The following is a 21,908-nucleotide window of genomic DNA, read 5'->3' as shown; positions in this document are numbered from 1 at the left end:
GCAGATTAGCTACATAAATTATTTGGAATTCTTTCTCATGGGAAATGGACTGTTCTCCCTAATTTGTTTATTCAGTCATTTATTTACATCAGCATGGATTTGGGGATATTTATTTTATACTCTGAGTTATAATCTAATATCCCCTTATTTATTTTGTTCATCAAATTGTTCCAGTTTTCATTGCACGCTTATGTGTGTGTGTGTGTGTGTGTGTGTGTGTGTGTGTGTACATACAGCATGTTTTCTAGGCTTATCTTGTATATTTCCTGACCCAATCTTAGACTCAACCATTTATTCTAAAGAACTCTGATTCCTTGGAAAATTGGAAAATGGGGTTAAAAACCAAGATCTGGGGCACTTGGTTTGCATTGTCAATGGACGTTCACTGCTGGAATGCTGTTGTCTCTAGGCCCTTTCGGGTGACTAAGTGAGGGTCAATGGGTATGTATTATAGTCACGTGTGTACATACAAACACCTACAAAAATTTCACATGTAACTACCTGTGCCTCTGTTGAGCTAGATATATACTGATATGTCCATATCTAATCCATTGTCACGTGATCACTCTGGAGGAAACTTAAAAACAAACAAGCAAAACTAAGCCCTGCATATCCCTTCAAAGGTAATGCCTTGAAATCGGGTTAAAGTTAAGACTTGAAGAGCTTTAGAAACAGGTTAAGGTTATTGCATGTTTTTCTTGGCTTTGTGTTGAAATTTATCCTTGATAATATGAAAACATTAGCTGATACTATAAATATAAATTTTATTTTATTATAAATATAAATTTTATTTTATTGGTACCATTTGGTGTCCACTTCAGTGATATGTTGCTACCTGCGTATAGCTTTGCTAATTTTAATTCCAAGAGTGAGTGGTTTACCCTAATAAAATTGGAAAATTCTTACAGTAGATAGTCCCTGGGTGTGTGATTTGAATTCTCTAAATATGGAAATAAACATTGTAAGAATCCCAAGTTATCTGTGAAGACTGTGTTCATATGTGTATGGAAACCTGCATTACTCATTTCTCTTCCTTCTCTTTCTGTTTCCTTGCATTATTGGTGTGCCTCAGACTCCAGATCCAACTCCATCCTCCGAAATGATCCCGATTCCCAGAATGCCTCTGGTGCTGCTCCTGCTCTTGCTCATCCTGGGTTCTGCAAAAGCTCAGGTTAATCCAGGTAACATGGCCACTACTCGGATAGATGCCAAGGACCAGGTGCCTGCACAGACCTGTCAGTGGTTTTCCTAGAAAGAGTTCTGCCAAGGGAACTCACAGTGTCAGTTTTTGTCCGCTGCGTGGTGAAAACATGGCAAGTCAGAAACAAAAAATTATACTAGTTCCCTCTCCATATGTAATGTATTGGGTATTATGCAGAGCGGAGTGGCTTTGTATTTCAAATAGCAAAAATTACTATGTAGGTAAGAAGGTAAAATCATGAAATTTCAAATGATATGTTTTATTTATTTACTCATCTGTTGAGGGGCATCAAGTTTGATTTTGTATGTTTCATATTCTGCATAATACTGAAATAGAAATGGCAGACAAGTATCTAAAAAATGGGAGAAGGAATGGCTGCTTGCTGCTGTGTATTTTTGGGAAAATGAGAGAGAAATTTTAGATGTGGCCGAGACCTTTTTTTGGCTTGCTTGCCCATTGGATGTCTTCGGTTTGGGTTTTACTTGAGTGTCCTCTTATACTTTGGGGACACTGATTCTTTGGGATGCCAGTTTCCCAGGATCCCAGGTCATCTCTTGTCCTCATAGGATGGGACTGTGTTCAAAACAGATGTGTGAGATGAATCTTTTAAATCAATATGTTTTTGGTGTTGTAGTTCGTGTATCTTTTAACTTTAACCTAAAGTAAATGGTTGTATCATCTGTCTGTTACATAGCAATGTTGCTTAACAGTCCTTAACGGCTCAGCAACTTCAGAAAGAGTGTTTGTTTTGCTCACAGGCTTGTAATTGGATGGCTTATGCTGTGCTTGGTTGGATTGTGCTTTGACCTGTCTTGGTGTATTTTCCTATCTGGGAGTCTGCTGGCCAATGGCTCATCTAGGATTACCTTTGCCCTGATGTAAGGCAGTTTGGTTGTTGTTCTATGGATTCCTCTAGCTGGCTGGCTGGCTATGTTTTCATGGAAATTACGCAAGAACATGAGTAGAAGTGGGAATGTGCAAACAATCTTTCAATTCACTGCTCAAATTAGGTTTGTTAAGGCCTTATCGGTAGGGATAAGGGCTGGAGCTTGGTGGTGATAGTCCACTAAAACCCTGTTTCAATTCCCAGCACTGAGGGCAACCTCCCTGGTCAATGCCCATCATATATCTGTTCCCAGAGTCCATAAGAACAAAAAACAATGTACATGGTAAAGAGAGAGGTAAATATTTTAAATCATATTTTACATTTTCCAAAAATATAAACCTATGAAAATACACATATCTTAGTGTTCAGTTTGACGGGTTTTTTACAAACCCAACAAAACCATTCAGACATGCCTAACCTGAAGCAGACGGTAGCTATGGATGTGGGCTCACACAAATTGCACACTTACATAAAGCGCGAGTTTCTTTTTAGTATGATCTTTTTGAGTACGTACCCCTTGAATGTAAACCTTGTGGATGATGACATTATGTGGCGATAGCAAAAGGTTGGACGGCCCTGGCAGTGAGCTATACTTCATATATAAGAAACAGAAGCATCGTGGAATGCTTTCTCCTACCCGGCTCGGGTTACCCACATTTTGTTACTTTCCAGCAAGAAAGATTAGTTTTTCCTGCTTGTGTTTTATCTAAATGGAGGCATATGATGCATGGGTGCCGTGCCTCGCTTCTTTAACTGAACGTTTTCTCTATGGCAGTCATTTCCTGGCTACACACACGTTGGCTGCCCATCCTTGCTGTTGTAATGTTGCTTTGTTTGTGTACTTCATTTTCGTGATTGACGATGGATGGGAATTTGGATAGTTTAAAGTTCAGGCCTATTGTGAAGAAATCTTCCATATTCTTGTATACAGTTTGTGGTAAGGACATATACTCAATTTTCTTGAGTTTATTGCCAGACATGGAATTCCTGGGGCACTGTAACATGTCATTTAATGTTCTTCATAATGCCGTAGAGTTTCCCAAAGTGATTTTTACCCACTTAGCCTCCCATAATAGTATGTAGAGTTCAATTTTTCTGCTATCTGTAATTACATTCTCAAGGGTATGTTCATCTTGTCTTTTTACTAGCATAATGGCACATTTGTGAGAGTGCCCCCCCCAACCAATTCCATATCCATGGGCTATTCTTTATATCCTCAATAGGAACCACGATCAAAATTCCTTTTTAAAAAAGTCAAAGAATTGTTGTTTGAGTGGATTCAATGCCTTTTTCTATTATTATAATAAGCTTAGTAAGGGGGACCTCAGATCTTAACATGGATGCCTATGTATTTTTCTGCTTTGTATTCCTTTTACCTATAAAGTTAGGACGTCTCCTATGATAAGGTTTTCTGTTCTGAGCTTCAATGAAGAGGGCAAAGCTTCAAAGAAGAGTGCACACAGTGCCTGGGTACTGGGTGTCATCATGGAGGCTGCTATCTCTGGGTGCATTTAGCAATTAAACCTGGAAAACCAGCTTCCAGTGCTAGAATATGATGTGTTGCATTCCTGGAGCAGGAAGCAGGCTTTCTGAAAGCAATTTGGTCAGGTATTTCCGTTGTCTCTTTCCGCCAGCACAGAGAAATAGATGTCTTAATTTTAAAAGTTTTTTTTTTTCTAGGAATATGCTACATATCAAAGGACTAGCCCTTCTTTCTGCCACCCCCTTTCATTTTACCAGGTTAAACTGGAGATGAGGATGTAATGCAGAGAGGAATTTTCCATCCTGCCCCAGTTTTAAATGGTTGTCTTGGAAGCTGGGGCTCGTGGAGTTGTATAGTTTAGCCACTGCTTAATGCAAAGTAGGTACATAATAAGTAGTAGTTGATTTATAGGAGACTCTTCAGGGATTCCTGCTGTTGTTTCCCAAAGACGGAGGCAATTGAAAGTACCAATTGTAATTGAAGCTATTCAGTGAGCTCTGGGCCTTAGATTTTCACACAGGTGAGCCAAATTGTGTAACAGAGAGACTTGGACTATAAGCAAAGGTTGCATGACCAACTGTTTACAGTCTTAGATTTAAGGCCATTTCAGAAGGGACCAGAAATCCTATCCTAATCAGGCACAAGCCAAAATTCATTTTAAATTGTTTAAAAAAAAAAAAGAAAGAAAGAAAGAAAAAGAAACTGAACTCAGCAACTCAAATAGCAATTTAAAAATCCAAACATTCTAACACAATACTAGCTAAAGATATACTAACTTTGTACTTATACACTGGGAAGTAATGGGAAAATATTAAGGCCTCCTGCCCCCCTTAATTGAATCATTATGTCTCTTTTAGGGCAGAAAACTTTGTAACACAGTACAAAAAAAAAAAAAAAAAAAAAAAAAAAAACCAAAACAGTGCAGTTCATAATGTACGGCCGTCTGAAATCTGAGCCGCATGGCTTCGGACAGGAGGCAGCCTTTGTTAGAACAGGGGACCTGTGAGCGTGCTCAGGGCAAAGTGCGTGTATTTTGGGCTAAGGAGCAAGGTTCCAGTAACACTGCTGTGCAGCGTGGGTGAGCACTGCCAGAAACACGCAGCTGCAGCTGTTACGTGTTTGATTTTGAGTTGATCTTTGTCACTGCACTTTCAAAAGCCCTTCATTGTTGCCAATACTTTCAAATTTCCTATATTCCATTACTCCCCAACCTCACCTCCGCCCCAAACATGATCTTGTGACCCATAGTGTAAGATGGCAGGTTCTAAAGCCTCTGAGCTTTGGCAAAGGAGTTGGTAAGTCGGATGATGCTACTGATGTTTCCGGAGAGGGTGGTGTTCAAAGTGGCCAGAGAGGCTGCAGGGTAAACTCTGGAGGCTGCTATGAGAAATACTGAGAGGCAGTATGTTCCAGCCCTGGAGTTCTGGCGGTGTGCTAGCAACCTTTCAGTTCCAACAGTAACAGATTGTTACTGTTAGCAATTGTCAGTCTGATGGAGGAAGGACTAGAAGGACTGAGACAACATCTTCCCACAGAATTACAATTTAGAAGTTAGCTAATGGCATTCCACACCCAGCAAAAAGCTATACCATTAGACAATTTCTCCAAATTGTCATTACAAGTCAGCAACTCAATTCTGATGAATGATTTGAAGTTCGTTTAGAAAAAATACTTAGCTTTATTATGTATTTGTTCGTTCACTTATTATTTATTTCATTAGCTTATAACTATAAGTTAAATAAATTTGAGGCTCAACTTGAAGCCAAAGAGTAGCATAAGGTTAAGAGGAGCACACAGGGCTCATGCTCAGAATCTTAGTCTCATCGTTTATCATTGTGATAAATGAAGTCCTGAGGTAGAAGGCCTTTAGGGCCTGTTGGGGAGGGAGGTGGTTTTCTCCCAGCTCAATGCTCCAGGAGCCTAACAACTCGTGAGACTCATTAATATATATTTACAAATACCTAGGCCATATAGCTAGGCTCTTTAACTAGCTCGTGACTTAAACTAATCCATTTTACTGATCTACATTTTGCCACATGGTTGGTAACCTGCACTCAGGTGCCATGCATGTCCATTTCCCTCACATCTTGCTGGCTGAATCTTCTGTGCCTTGCTCTCACCCAGAATCCTCTCTTCCCTCCAGATGTCCCACCTGCTATTTCCTGCCTCTGATAATGGCCATAGGTTTTTTTAATTTATGTGTGTTGCATCCATGCATTACGTAATAAATTCCTTTTACAAGAGCTAGCTAACCCTGGAAAAGAAACTGAAGCCTGGGGATGTTCTGGGTCCCTTCTGTACCACGATGTCCGCTTACTCCCACTTCCTTGACTTCCATCAAGGCTGATGCATGCTGTCTCTTCTATATATTTCCAAATTGAAAAATTATCTTTACTTTCCTGGGTTCTCACTATTCATGTTTCAAGAGAGATTCTGAGAGTTTAACTAATTGTCTCTCTCTCTGTCTTTGTATCTCTCCTTCTCTAATGGTTGAAACAGAGCCCTGGGAGGGAGAGATGTAAAAAGCAAGAAAGAGACCTTTCTGGATGAATTTCTCTCCAATGAGCAGTGCTAGATGGACTCTTTCTTTCTTGCATGTTTGTTTGTCAAGTCTAGCCCTGGGTGGCCTCTGGTATCCTTCCTTCCAGTAAAGGAATCTTCCTCTGGGAACAGCAAAACTCAGCTGCCCCATGAGTTTTCTTGATTACATCAAGTAGGGTAAAAGAGACTGTAAACTGCAGAGCTCAACAAAATCATCAACTGATAGTCAAAAACTGTGTTGTATCTTCCTAGTACCATTTTAAGTAGTGTTAATAATGTAATCTTCAGAATGCTGTAATGAGAATGCAGTATTGTTACTGCTGTATTACAGAGGCAGAATGGAAGTCCACAAATGTTAGGTGAAAAGTAAAGGTTATAGATGAAGCAGAGAAAGCCAAGATGGGATCCCAACTAGTGCTAGAAAGATGATAAACCTTGACCTCTGAGCCTCACTGTCTCCTGCAGATAGGGAGACCACAATATCAGTGTAGAGGAGTGAGTAATGGGCCAGCTGTGTGTGCACAGATACTGAGAAGCCACTGAAATTGAATCTCAAATGTGATTTGTGGAAGCAAAAGTGCGTTTTGTAAAAGAAAAGTTCTCTATCACTGGATATTTAACAGGCGCTGGTCAGTTCTTGGAAACTGAAGAAAGACTGGTTTAATATAGTCTTCTACAAATGAGGAAACTGAGTGCTGTGGCTGTGCCATTTCTGTGGCTGTGATAAGATGCCCTGAACAAAAGGAACACTAGATAGGAAGTTTGGTTTATAGTTGTAGGCTATAGTGCATCACTGAAAGAAAATCAAGACAGGAACTCAAGTAGCTAGTTCCATAACACCCACATTCAAGAGCAGAAACAAAAATGTATCTTGCTGCTTGCTTCTTTCATTATTATATAGTTCAGAACTGACTGCCTAGGCAATGGTGCCACCCACAGTGGGTTGGGTCAATCAACAAACAAAGCAATCCCCTGCAGATATGCCCATAGGCCAACCTGATCTAGGCAATTACTCACTGAGGCTGTCTTCCCAGGTGACTCTAGATTTTATCCCATTTTCAGTTTTTGAGTATCCTCAGTCTTCTTATCTATCACTGGTCACCCCCTAAGGAGTATTGTGAAGATCAAGATAATGCAGGTAAAGGACATGGCATAACTCCCAAAACATGAGGCTTGCTTAAGAGACCTTCCTGGATGAATTCCTGAAGCTTATTTATTGTATTAGGATGATCACAGTCTTCATTGGTAATTTTATTACTCCACACTGTCTTATGTGTTTGAAATTATGTAAGATATACGTTTTTTATTGGTAGTTCCTGGGTCTTACATCTTAGGATGAAGGAGCTCCAAGCGCATTTGTTGGGCAAGCAGAGCATTTTACCCAAAGTATCGGGTAGATTCTTATCTAAGCTCTGAAGTTTTGCTTGTATTTTTTTTACTTTTCAACCTTGAGTCTCGGGTCTCAAGCTTTCAAGAAGTGGATAGTTGTTGTAGTGCAAGAGAGGCTAGAACTTCTCTTCCTGGATTCAGTGGAGCCAAAGCCCTTGGAGATTCAGGCTAAGCCTCCGGGCCAGGAGCATGATCATGTGACTGCAATCAGAGGACCCTCCGCAGATCCTCTCTTGGGCCTCCTTTCTTTGCTAGGGCCTGTGGACTGAGGTGTGAGTACGGCTCCTGTGCTGAGAGGCTAAGAGCCTACATGAGGACCCTCAATCCTGACAGGAGCGTACAAGGTGTCAGTGTCTCCGCTTACTGTGGGGACCTAGCATTGGGGTGTCTAAAGTCAAGCGTCACTACTGCTTTAAATCATTTTTGCTTAGCAATGCCTCTTCTAAGAGCTGACAAAATCTCCAAGGCCTTGAAGCCCATATCATTAACATATGCAATAGGTGTAGTTTGTGTGTGTGTGTGTGTGTGTGTGTGTGTGTATGAGAGAGAGAGAGACAGACACAGACAGAGACACAGAAACAGATGCACAGAGAAAGTTTGAGGTTAAATTTAAGGTCTCATGACTGCTAGCAAATGCTCAACCACTGACTTAAATCTCTAGTTCTTTTTACTTTACTTTTATTAATTTTTTAAAGGAAGGTTCTTACCAAATTGCTTAGATGGGCCCAAGTACACAACATAGCCCAGGCTAGCTCTGACCTTGGGGTTTACTGGTGGCAGCTGGGAGTATATGTGCATGTCACAATGTCCAGTAAATTTATATATTTATAATTATGTTCACATGTTGCCTAAGTTCGTCCAATATCCATTGTCTTGCTAGTTGAAATGCTAAGATGTGTCAGTGAGCTAACAATGAAGACATTTGCCAGTCCAGGTGACGAGAGGAAGGCAATACAATGCATTTGAGTATAAGGAAAGTCATGAAGGCACACATGAACAACAAAATAGGAAGACAGGAATGATTGTCAGTAAGGGGTCTCAAGGGCAAAGGTGTGCCAGGGCGGCACAATAAACAGGCAAACTCTAATTTTGAAATCTTCGGTGTATGCCAAATATTTCAGGACCACAGCTCTCATCTCCTTCCTAGGACTAAGGTCCGTGCTGTAGCCTCCCAGGAGGCAGATTTCTTGTGCTATTATATTTCAATGGCCCTGGGACCGGGACATTGTAAAGTTTAGGTCAGTAGTAGCCTTCCTTGAGCCTTCTTTCCAGATTGTTTTTCTACGTGGAGGTCTTTCTGACCTTTGCAACTTTGCTTTCCACAGTGTGGTAACTGTTTGCTATCAGAAGTGTGCGCTGACAGAGTGGTGAATAGATGGCGACCATGGAAGTTAAGGGTCAGGATTCTACTTTTAGTTCTGCTGTGGTTCAATGTTATGACCTTAAATACTAAAGTAAGTCTTTGTCCCTCACTGTAATCGCCAGCTACTTGATGGTATAAAAAAATACCTGGAACAGGGCAATGTTATACAGAAAAAAAATGTTTGTTTACTCATAGTTTGGGAGGTTCAAGAGCATGGTGGATGACAGTGGCAGAAGTGCGTGCAACAAGAGAGCGAGACAGTGCCAATTTCAGTCCTAGATAACAACCTACCATGGAGCCCTGTGAGAACTAGCTTACTTTCTGAGGATGGGCCCCTCAATGAGCCAAGGCCTTCCCATGAATCCTCACCTCTTAAAGTTCCATCAGTTTCCAGATTGCCACACTGGGGACCAAGTTCCCACCGCAATACGTGGACCTCTTAGGACCAAATAAAACCCAAATAGCACTGGTTTTTACTCAGTTATAAGGCAGAGAATGTAACTTTACTATTTGCGTTCACACGATTACTTCCGGGTCTGGGGTGGGTGGGGAACTGTAGGAGATGGTGAATGTAGTAAGTGAAGAGGAAAGGACTTTGGAAAATTATATGCCAAATCTGATTTGACATTTGTATCTCTGGGAAGAGAAAATAATTAAAACAAGACATTGTACATATGAGGTTTGTACCAAACAGATAACAGAGAAGGAAAAGGAGATACAAGTGACCATTACCTTTACCGTATTCTCCAAGAACGACTTGTCTTGTTAGTGGGGAATGAGGTTTCTGCCAGCCCTAGGCTGTGGTCATCCTGACTCCAAAGGGACAGAACAAAAGCAGGCTATGTGTTCTAGGGTAGGGTGACTGTTGATTTAGCTTTTGGTTTTAGCAAGTCTCCGAGGAGCAAGGATGTAGCAAAATAAGCCTTTCAGAGTTTTTGGTGGTTTGGACACAAACAGTTAAAGTAAAACAAAAGTTATAGTGGTTAAATCTTTGAGGTTTGTGTGTGTTTTTTATGGGCTTATGTGGGTGGTGATAAATTGTTAAATAATATGCAACTTTTTCTTCTGATTGGCGTTGGCCTTTTTCTGTTTTTCTGTGGTGACGATCTCCCACACACTCATGACCATGATGGGTGCTTGTTGCCATGCTTGCCTTATGAAAGCAATCAATAAATACTTGAGTAATGAGGATCGAGAGGGTAGAAATGAAAGTCAAGGGACTTTTAGGCTCTCTCTGTTTTTCTGCAAGGAAAAAAATGTAAACTGTGAAACCCGATTTCAGCAAGATGTTCGGGAAGCTGAGATGAAGGCCATGGGAACTGTGAGTCCTTTAACAGAGGATGCTAAGAGAGAGTAAATCAGAGGGGGAAGGGTAAACTGAGGTCTCCTAGCTGTAATCAATTCCCAGTCTCCTTAGGTCTGAGTGGAGACACCCCCTTCCCACTTGAAGAGATGGAATAGCACAGGAGTGAGAGGCCTTTGCTTATTCTTAAATGCCCGAGCTCCTCCTTCTATGGTCTACAAGAAGGATATTTGAATGGTTAGAAATAAAGGAGGTTGTGCTATTGCCCTTGGTGTACATCGTTTAATCTTGGAATTTGTTAAGGCTGAGCTTAGACTCTCTCTTTGGAGTGTTACAATTACAGTAAAGATGGAAGTTAGCAACATCTGCCCTCACTAACATATCTCTGGTGTGGAAAAAGCCCTGTCTATGAAGATGGGGCAAATGTAATTTAGAAGAGTATGCTTTGAATTTGTTCTCTTTTAATAGACTGGATCAGTATTTAAGACTGGTAATAGGTTTTCATGTTAGGAACTTTCTCAATAGTGACAGATAGTCTCTCTCCCCCCAACAAAGTTAATGATGGAAGTACACTCTATCTTTGGCTACTGGTGTGTTTCTTTCCTTTGTCCTGGGGTTTTGTTTTGTTTGTTTGGAGACAAGGTCGAACTGTAGAGTCAAGGCTATCTTGGAATTTTCTGTGTCACCCAGGCTGGCCTCAAACTACAAGTCATTGTGCCTTGGCCTCCCAAATGCTTAGATTACAGTTGTATGTCACCAAATAAGCCTGTCTATCTTTCCCCCTCCTCCTCTTTTTACTCCCTCCCATCTTTATTTTTTTCCTTTTTGATTTTGTTCTGATACAGGGTCTCACATAGCCTGCGTTGGGTTTGAACTTTCCATGGAGCTAAGACTGACCTTGAACTCCAGCTCTTCCTTCTCCTCCTTCCACCATGTGCTGAGATTACAGGTGTGCACCATTGTGCCTAGTTCTGGTTAGTTTCTTGATGAAATAAAATGTATGCCCAATTTCTGTCCAGAGAAAGTGCTTTTCTGTAGTTTGTAATGCTTGTACACAGAAAACGCACTTCATTGGGCCTTACCTCTTACTTAACAGGTTACAGTGCCTGAAAGATTGAACTGGACTTCTTCCCTTGGCATTTCAGGAGTAAAGGGTTTACACATGTTCTTGCACATTTCTGCCCCTTATTTATTGTGAGTAGCTACTGAAAACCCGTGATGTAGTAGGTAGCACTGGCATGGCCTTGCTCCCTCCTGAATCTTGGAGCATGCCGTTGGATCTTTGGCTTCTAGAAGAGGCTGTGAACCCAAATCCAGACTGGTCATTGGTGGCACAGTCGGATCTGCCCATATTTGGCAGAGCAACACATCTTCTCTCTGCTTAGCTGGTAGGGTGTAAGCTCGAATTCTTGGTCATTGACAGTGTCTCCTGTGAGTTCTCTCCCTGGCGAGTCTCGAATCCTTTGGCTTTCACATTCCTTCTCGACTCAGCCCAGCACTAGGCACACAGCTGGGTGGAACCGCTCTGTGCACAGCTCACTCCAGATCCTCATTAGCACGACTGTTTTTTTTTTTTTTTTTTCTCATAGCAACCCCTTGCAGGTGCCATGACCGGCAGCAGCATCTTGTCCCTGTCCTGGTCTGGTGGAGGCTGAAAGTGACTGCAAGGATTCTCTCTCCTCTCTGGGATTGCTCCCTTCTTTAGGATCTTAGTAGTTCCACACTCCCTGCCTGACCAATCAGGCATGTTCGAGTAGAGCATTTATCAAGTTTACTCGGTGTTTCCGGGTACTTCTGTGTGTGTGGGAGCATTGATTATGACAAGATACTCTATCCGACCTGGGGACAGGAATCAAAAGTTAACATTTTCCCTGTTGTCACTATGATTCCTCTTAAATGGATTCACATAAAATGTATTTATTATTATTATTGTTATTATTATTATCACTATATTATTATTGTGTGTTTGGGTATACAATGTGTGTGTTGGGGGTTGGTCTAGTGCTATGTATTCTAATGTTAATTATTTTGCTCCCCAATATCTGCTTGCTGTCTTTTATGAGAATACACTCATGTACCCAAAATGAAATTTGTAATTCTTGCCTCCCAAATTACCCCCGATTGGATAATAAAATTGCTGACATTGGGCTGAAGAAGAAGAAAGAGGTAGAGCGATGGTGCATGATTTTTGGGGGGGTGGAGAGAGGGAGACCACGAGGAAAGAGATGCAGGAGGGAAGGAGAAAGGACAGATTGCAGAAAAGATAATAACTGCAAGTATCGGGGACCTTGGATGACTGGAAGATAAATTAATACTAGGGTAGTAAATTAGATTTTATGTTCAGCTCTGTGTTTAGCTTTTGACTAAATCATAGTCTTCATGTGTGGTTATTTGGAGAAATTGCTAATTATGGAGTAACTAAGCTTTATTAATAATAGGAATGGATATTAATTATCAATATTTATCAACTCTCTCTGTGTGTGTGTGTGTGTGTGGTGTGCCATAGCACACAGGTAGATGTCAGGGAACTTTGTGGAGCTGACTTTCTCTATCTATTTTCAGGTGGGTTCTGGGGGTTGAACTCAGATCATCAGGCTTGCACAGCGAATGCCTTTACCCCCTGAGCCATCTCACTGGGCTGTTTCACTTTTTTGAGTTGACTTCAAAAAGAAACCAAAGTGAAAAGCTCCCACCAGTGAAGGATGTGCTTGGCCTTGATACCTAACAAGGCAAGAAAGAATGTGACTTTGGATGTTAACTTTATCTGATTATTATTCCTATTCTCTTTGCCCACCTCTTATTTACTTACTTATTTATATTTACCCTATGCTACTCTTCAGGCCAACTGCAATCTTTTACTAAACGGAGTCATAATAAAAATAATCAGAGAATTAAGAATACCTAAATATTATTAAACATCATTCCTCTAAGTCTGAAAGTGTGCTAGCTGGCTGGGTTTTTTTATACATTTTTGTAAACAAGTACCATTACTATGATTAAGCCGAGAACAGAATTTCTACATTGCTTAAGAAAGTATGCATATGACATTTAAAACACTTTATCCCCTTTCTTCTCCCTTCAGGCTATAATCTATTGAGCACTGTTATATCCCATAGAATGTGCTGTTATTTGTATTTTATATACAATTTCTGTAACAATCCTGCTTATTATTAAGGATGAGGATTATTAAAGATTGTTAAGAAATGTTCTTTATTTTTATGTTGCTAGAGCTGACACCTGATAGAAACAACTTGAAAGGGGAAAGAATTTATTTTGGCTGATGGTTTTGAAGGTACAAGCCATCACAGTGGGGAAGGCATTGCAGAGTTCATGGTGGTGGGATCATATGGAAAAGGCTCCTTTTATCTTGGCGAATCAAGAATCAAAAAGCTCTGGCTGGAACTAGAAGTTGATCTGATGCCTAACAACCTACTTCTGCTAGCTAGACCTCAGTCCTGAAAGTTCTACAACTAGAACAGTGCCACCAGCTTGGGAACAAGTGTTCCGATATATGAGCCTATGAGGGACATTCCACATTCAATCCGTGACAGAGGATAAGGGAGCTAAAGTTCACAAAGGGCTGGGATGTAGTAACCAGTCTTGTACTTCCATATTAGAAGGATAGAATCAAGTTTGATACATAGAATTGTTTTTTTATTTATCCTTCTCTCATACATCCTAACTGACGTTTCCCTTCCCTCTATTCCTCCCAGTCCTCCCCTGCCCCGCTTTCAGGTCCATCCCCTTCAGAAAAGAACACACCTCCCAGGGATATCAACAGAACAAAGTCTAGGTACAAATCCTCATATCAATGCAAGATGAAAGGGGTCCCAAGAGCACAGAAAAGAGTTAGAGACACTCTGCTTCCACTGTTAGGAGTTCCGTAAGAACACGAAGCTACACAACCATAATACATATGCAGAAGACCTAGCTCAGACCCATACAGGCTCTGTGATTGTCCCCTCAGTCTTTGTGGGTCCCTGTGAGTCCTGCTTATTTGATTCTGTGATCTCTGTTCTCACGGTGTCAACCCCTCTGGTTCCTACAAACCTTCTTCCCCCTCTTCTGTGGGGTTCCCTAAGCTCTGCCCAATGAAATATAGAACTATATGCTGAACCACAGCTGTGTTTCCTATCAAGTTCCCACCTCCATGTTGTCTTTACCAGTTTTTTTCTTGTGAGTTTCTCTCCCTATTGGGACAAAAGGCATACATCTTTTCCATCTACTGGCCCATGTATGTAACCATACATGGAAAGGAAAGGCATGCCCTCCAATCTGTACCTTCATACCTGAATCTCATACATTCGGATTTTCTTTCCTGGAGTCTTTAATACCTGTTTCTGGAAGCTATTTTGAATTTTCAGCTTCGTCACAAAGAACTCTTCCTAAGGAGGTGTTAACTGGGGAGAAGTAGTCTTCATGAAATAGACCCACATGCCAAAAGAACAACCAACCCCACAGCCTGAAAAAAGCAGCCTAACAGTCTTGCCTGGACCCTTGCAGGGTCTCAGTGTGAATAAGCTGTGTGGAGTTTATGGGAATCAGGGTTCAGATGACACATTTGACTGGACTTGTCCTTTCTAGAACTGGAAAAAGTAGATGAGGAGGACGAGAGCCGAGAACAGCTGATTTCAGTCATGGTTACATTGGTCATCTGTGAGTTTCTGAGCAAGTTAGTTCACCTTTCTGGGACTCACAGGTTCTGCTATTGAATATGGAGTTCTAGGTTTAGTAAGTTAAGTTTTTTCCTGGCTCTAAAATTGTTCAGTCATAAGATATTTCTTTAGATCATAGATTGACTTACCCTACTCCCTGACCCTGATAACATCCTTCTGTCAAATATGTGTGCCCAGAGAAAGTCAGGGGTCACACCTCTGTGCTCAGACCTTTCATGTGCTATGTGTTTTCCTGAGAGCTGCTTATAGGCTGCTCATTGACAGGGAGCCACAAGCTGGAGCCAGCCATCAGGCAGTAAACATCGTGGGACAAGCAGCACTTTCAGGCTTGCAGCCTTGGCACGAGAGCATGAAAAGCAATTCTTGGGAAGCTGGGGCCTGGTGGCAGCTGCTTCTCTTCAGCCTGCCTGCCAACCCCTACTGGAGCTTGGGATGGACAGAGTGCTCAGCTGGGCCTACTGTGGCTGATGCTGGTAGTTTTCCATTCTGGGAAACTGGAAGAGCCCATTGGCATCTCTGTCAGGAGATTGGTGGGTAGCGGAAGCATCCGGAAACCACCAAGACAACTCAGCAAGCAACATTTCTGCTGCAGTGACTCTTGCTTCCTGGGACAGGCTGCCCTCTTTACATGTGTCATTATATCTCAAGATATGGAGTGAATAGGGGATTGCAATCTGAGTGAGGAAGGGGGCTTGGAAGAAAGAAAGGGGTCTGATGTCTAGGACTTGAGCCAATGTTACAGTTCTGAGTCTTCCCTAATAGCTGGGATCCCTTCCACGAGTTACCCAAAATAGGCACATTCAATAAGAAAACCACACCAGGGCTGCGGAGAAGTGCCACGTCGGGTTCCTTGGGCCAGGGTTTCCTCTGGCTCCAAAGACCCAGCAGGATGAGAAAGGCCATCCAAGATCAGCTCATCCTTTTCCTCTGCCCTTCCTGTGAGGCCCCTGGGAACACTGAATCATGAAGAAATTCTGCTTTCTTTCTTTCTTTGTGTTACATTGCTACTTTACTACCTCTGAGCTCCCTGTTTTCAACCTTCTATTCTTTGGTCCTAATTTCTAGGTCCCTATCCCGACTCCTATTGTCTGAGGACAGCTGGAACCTTAGTCACTCCTTATCTGTGATTTTACTTTCCTTGGTTTCAGTTTTCTGTAGTCAATCATAGTCTGAAAACATCAGATGGACAAAGTCAAAACAACTTCAAAAATCTTAAACGCAGTGATTGGGACTCACGTGATGAAATCCTGACTCCTCTCCCTCTGCCACACCCAGTGTCTGTCATTCACCCCACATCATCTCCTTATGTAAGCGCTGTGTCATCTTCCCAAGACAAGTGGGCGTGATTCAACTAGATGGGAAAGAGGCTGGAGAGATGGCTCAGAGGTTAAGGCATCTTGCTGTGCATCTCATGAAGACCTGCGTTCAGATCCCAGCACCCATAGAACCAGCTGGGCATCCCACCACTGCCTGTATCTCTACCTCAGAGGGAATCAAACATGCCTTTCCAACCTCAGTGCGCACAAATACACATACCTGCGCAGACGTGTGCATGCAGACGTGTGCACATACATACACAAAATAAACATTAAAATAAAAAACCACACTCACATGACTTTTACTGTGGGATATCATAATCGTTCCATTTCCTCATTCATTATTGTTTATCTCTTACTACGCTTAACTTCTAAGGTAAACTTTATTGGAGGTGTGTACGTATCAGGGAAAAACAGTTTGTAAAGGGCTTGGTACTATTGCGTATTTCAGCCATGCACGGGGCACTATCCCATCCTAATAAGTGGGATTGTGACCTAATATTGTGACCCTGTGGCCCAGCACTTACTCTGGCATTAATCGAAAGATTCACATCTCAGTGTAGAATAAGATTCCTGTCAAACCCCAGAAAACCTTCCTCAGTGGATCTTGGTGACTGACTATCCAGTAGCACTAAGATCTGTGCTGTGGCCTCTCTTCCTCTCCCTCACATCGTGCACACCCTCTGTTGAACTCTGACCCTGCCTACTGGGAGACGGCCAGGCAATCTGCTGCTTAGCAAATACTTGCTGAGCCCCACAGATGGTGACCTACCTGGAAGGTAACCTTCTACCGCACTTGGCCTTTAAGATCTAAATTGTGAAGTTCATTGTCTCCGTTCTTCTGTCCGGGCATTTCCATACATCTACCTGACTCTCCACCTTTTCATACTCACCTGTCTGCCTGATGCGTGTTGAATCCCAAATCAGAACTGTGAGTTGGCAGGTGTTGAGAGGTGTGAAGAATTCAACATGGTTACTCTGCTCAAAATTGCTGGCAGTCTCGTCAAGGAGATCAAGAGTTGCAGGCTTGATAGGGAATCCACAATGAAAGTTGTTTCTTAAAAGAATCTGTCACTTTCTTTTGACAAGCAAAAATGTTTATTGAACATGTTTAAAACATGTTAAGTTTACATTCTCTATACACAGGAAAGATGCATAATATTTACCTTAAAGTATAGCTCATCACAGTTGATGGCTTGTGGCAGGGGTGGGGGAGGGGAAGGACTCACTAAGGGGCTGGCCACTGGAATTTTGACCATCCTCCAGTGATTATAGGGTAACACAAAATGGAATTAATTTTTTTCTTTTTTCTTATTTTTTTTTCTGAGAGAAGGTCACAAAGGTATTGGGGCTGTGATGTCAGAGGAAATGGGAAGTGTGATCAGAGTGCATGATGTGAAATTCCCAAATAATCAATAAAAATATTATGTTAGATTAAGAAAGAATAAAATAATAATATAAAATAGTAGTATATAGCGAATGATGCAATTGAATAATAAATCAGTCTATATATTGCTATGTACTTGGGTTAATTCATGACACTATTAGTTTTCTTATCTTCTATTAAATTTTCAATAATATCTCGAGTTATTTTAAAAAAGTTTACAGTTTTGGATTTTTTCAGAGAATCTGTCACTTTTATCCTGACGCCATAATTGATAGTTTGTCAGACTCTCTGAAACAGTAATAGAAACTGTCAAGTAGGCAAGCCACTGTATCTACTCGATGTCTGTAAACCTATTGTCTTCTGTTTGACCCCTGGACCAGAATGTAGGTCTATGAGAGAAATCATTTTCTGTGTCGTATTCACCATTCACTGGCTGGATTCATACAAGAACACTTGTTAATGAGCACATTTGTTAACTTGATACATGAACGGATAGATTGCTGTAACATAAGTGATGAGCAGACTCCTAGGGGACCCTTTTCTATTTGTTACCTGAAGGCATGTCGTGACTCAAGGTTTCCCTTGGCTGAATTCCAAGGACTGTCTTTTAGTGCCTGGGGAAGAACTCAGCAGTCCTCTGACACCTTATAGCAGAGAATTCTATTTGGTCTTTCTCTGTTACTTTCCTCTGTCTGCCTGTCAGACACACTTCGAATCTTTTTTACTTCATTTTCTTTATCTGTTACATTGGGAAAGATTCTTGCACCAAATCAGTTAGGATATGACATAAAAGGACTTCCGGTTTACTGTTTTCTCCATCTTCCGATGTCCATCCCATTTGTCTTTCTGAGTGAGGATTGATCATCTTACCCAGGGTCCTCCTTCTTGCTTAGCTTCTTTAGGTATACAGATTTTAGTATGTTTTTCCCATATCATATGTCTAATATCCACTTATAAGTGATATATACCATGTGTGTCTTTCTGCTTCTGGGATACCTCACTCAGCATGATCTTTTCTAGATCCCACCATTTGTTTGCAAATTTCATGATTTTCTTTAATTGCTGAGCAGTATTACTTTGTGTAAATGTATTTCTGTATCCATTCCTCAGTTGATTAGCATCTGGGTTATTTCCAGCCTCTGACTATTACGAATAAAGCTGCTATGAACATGGTTGAGCAAATGTTTTTGTTGTGTACTTAAACATATTTTGGATATATGCCTAGGAGTGGTATAGCTGGGTCTTGAGGAAGCACTATGCCTAATTGTCTGAGAAAGTGCCAGATTGATTTCCAAAGTGATTGTACAAGTTTATATTCCCACCAGCAGTGGAGAAAGGTTCCACTTTCTCCATATACTCTCCAGCATGTATTGTCACTTGAGTTTTTTGATCTTAACCATTCTGATGTGTGTAAGGTGAAATCTCAGGGTCATTTTGATTTGAATTTCCCTGATGACTAAGGACGTTGAGCATCTTTAAGCATTTCTCTGCCATTTGATATTCCTCTACAGAGAATTCTCTGTTTAGCTCTTTACCTCATTTTTTAATTGGATTACTTGATTTTTTGCTACCTACCACAGAGGGCCTCTGAAAGACTCTACCCAGAAGTATATCAAAGCAGATGCTGAGGCTCATAACCAAATTTTGGGCAGAGTGCAGGGAATCTTATGAAAGAAGGGGGAGATAGAAAGACCTGGAGGGGACAGGAGTTCCACAAGGAGAACAACAGAACCAAAAAATCTGGGCACAGGTGTCTTTTCTGAGGCTGATACTCCAAACAAGGACCATGCATGGAGATAATCTAGAATCCCTGCACAGATATAGTCCATGGCAGCTCAGTATCCAAGTGGTTTTCCTAGTAAGGGCAACAGGGACTGTCTCTGACATGAACTCAGTGGCTGGCTCTTTGATCGCCTCCCCTTGAGGGAGGAGCAGCCTTACCAGGCCACAGAGGAAAGCAATGCAGCCAGTCCTGATGAGACCTGATAAACTAGTGTCAGATGGAAGGGAAGGAAGACTTCCCTAACAGTAGACTTGGAGAGGGGCATGGGAGGAGAAGAGGGAGGGAGGGTGGAATAGGAGGGAGTGAGAGATGGGGTTACAGCTGGGATGCAAGTTGAATAAAATGTAATTAATATAAAAAATTAAAGTTTACAAAAAAAGGACTTCCGGGAAATACAGTTCTACTGAGATGTGTTGTAGTGGCAGAGGCAGCTTGGAATGTCTTGGTTATTGTCCCAGGGACCAGCAGGCCCCTTGGTGGGAAGTTATTTATGATAGTATCATGACTCATCTTGTTGGCTTTCCTTTCTCAATGTCTGGCTTACCTCACACCCCAGAGGACTGAGGTTCTCATTACATTTACAGCCCCACATCTGGAGATGTATGATGGATGGGAGTGCAAGCTAGCGACTATGGATGTTCTATTCTGCAGCTGCCAGCATATGGCCTCTGAGCATCATTTTCCATCCTGATGGATAGGATCTGGGAGTAGAACTCTCAGCCCAGTCCCACAGCAGACTAACTGTGGATCTTTACCAACATGCAGCAACCATATTTAGCTTCAGATATACTAGGGCTAAGATCTCAGATCTTTAAAGGTAGGCAACACCATGCTACAGGCGCAGGGCCAAAACAGAACAGAAAAAGCAAAGGTGGAACTAGCTCTTGTTCTTAGCTTGCTTTTCCCTTTGCCTTTCTTGGCAGGTATACTTTTGGTTTTTTGTTTGTTTGTTTGTTTGTTTGTTTTGTTTTTCAGTTGTTAAGACCAGACTTCATATTCTTCAGGCTTTGGACACAAGGACACTCCGCCCTTCAGCTTCAGATTGGAGCCACATCACTAGCTTCCTCCTTGCTTTAATCTTCAAACTACTTGAGCAGCCCCTAGTTCTCTTTTTTCCTGCTGTCTGCAGATGGCCACTGAGAGCCATTCTGCCTCTCATCATATAAACCAGTCTAACAAACCCCTCTCCTCTGTTTGTTTTTTGCGTATAACATGGGGGTCCAGTTTTACTCTTGGCCATGTGGATGTCCAATTTCTTTGGCTGATAAGACTATTCTCTCCTCCCATATTTGGAGTACCTATGTTGAATATCAGCTGACCTCATATAAGTGAGATTATTTCTGGCTCTCCATTCTGTTTTGTTTATCACATTTTTTTAAAGTACATGACTGCTTTAATTATTATAGCTTTGTGGTATGTTTTGAAATCTAGACTCCTAATATCTCCAGGTTTGTTCTTTTTTTCTAAGAATGCTCTAGTTTTGTTTTGTTTTTTTTTTTTTTTTTTTTCTTGCAAAAACTTTTGTGGCTTCATATTTCTGGAAAAATACTGTTAAAAATTAGTTCTTTCTTTTCCCTTTTCACAATGATTCCTTTTCCCTGAATTATAGGCCTAGTCATTTTTTATTGCACAGAATACGGTAACTTCAAAGTATTTAAATTTACTTGTTTTGTTTTGTAACTCAGGAAGACCATATAATCCTGCCTGAGTTCTCACTCTCAAGCGGTAACTGGGCACTGTCAGGGCGGCATCAGGCTCATCTGCTGATTCCTTCCTTGTTCCCATCTCTCAGAGATGGTGGTCCTTTGTTGTCCAGGGCCCATTGTTTGAAAGTTGCATTATTTCCCACAGAGAATTTCATATGTTCTATTTTATCCTCTCTTTGTTGAAAACGAAGCCCACCCTGAAACTATTGTTTTTAGCCAGGACCAGCATGCTCAGTATTGACATGGGGCAGTTTATTGGTTTGCTTCACAGTCTCATACAATCAGCTCCCTGGTAAAGCAGAGTGCTATGGATCTTAAGGATACCTGATGGCTACAAAAAGAACACTACTTTCAGAAAATTGATATAATATGTATATCTGCTGGTGAGGAACTAAAGACAGGCTACTGGGGTTTTTACTTAATAAAATAAGAAATTTGCACATTAACTTATATTACATGAGTGTCAGAGTTTGAGCCAAAATTAAGCTTGGATGTTGGTTAAATGTTGGAGATCTAAAAGGTATTTGGAGTTAGGGTCAGGAAGTTCTGTAGCCTCAGAGTGGGTGACCTGGGGTTATAGCGGGATGTAGGAAGATTTCAAGCCCCCCATTTCCTGTTCTGGTACCCATTTCAACCTTCCTGGGGACTCCGGAATAAAACTAAAAGCACATTCTCTGTTTCTCTCTGTTTCCTTGCTCCAGCCGTATGCCGCTACCCTCTGGGCATGTCAGGAGGTCACATTCCTGATGAGGACATCACAGCTTCAAGTCAGTGGTCAGAATCCACAGCTGCCAAATACGGGAGGTGAGGATGGCTACATCGATAAGAGCCTGAACGATGGGGCAGATGGACACAGTGCCCTGATTCAAGATGC

At 41.5% G+C, this 21,908-nt stretch overlaps 1 protein-coding gene across 3 annotated transcripts in view; it reads left to right on the top strand.

Moving 5' to 3' along the window:
• The window catches only part of Ddr2 (discoidin domain receptor tyrosine kinase 2), a 131,124-nt gene that overhangs the window by 74,707 nt on the left and 34,509 nt on the right, over window positions 1-21,908 (top strand). For all 3 annotated transcript variants that reach the window (XM_021640615.2, XM_021640616.2, XM_021640617.2), the window contains 2 exons: window positions 1,073-1,181; window positions 21,736-21,838. In XM_021640615.2, the coding sequence (XP_021496290.1) occupies window positions 1,100-1,181; window positions 21,736-21,838 (185 nt within the window). In that variant the 5' untranslated portion in view covers window positions 1,073-1,099. The remainder of the gene's footprint in view (window positions 1-1,072; window positions 1,182-21,735; window positions 21,839-21,908) is intronic.

Source organism: Meriones unguiculatus, chromosome 11, assembly GCF_030254825.1.
Source record: "Meriones unguiculatus strain TT.TT164.6M chromosome 11, Bangor_MerUng_6.1, whole genome shotgun sequence".
Classification (NCBI taxonomy): domain Eukaryota; kingdom Metazoa; phylum Chordata; class Mammalia; order Rodentia; family Muridae; genus Meriones; species Meriones unguiculatus.
This window is presented reverse-complemented; position numbering and strand designations above follow the sequence as displayed.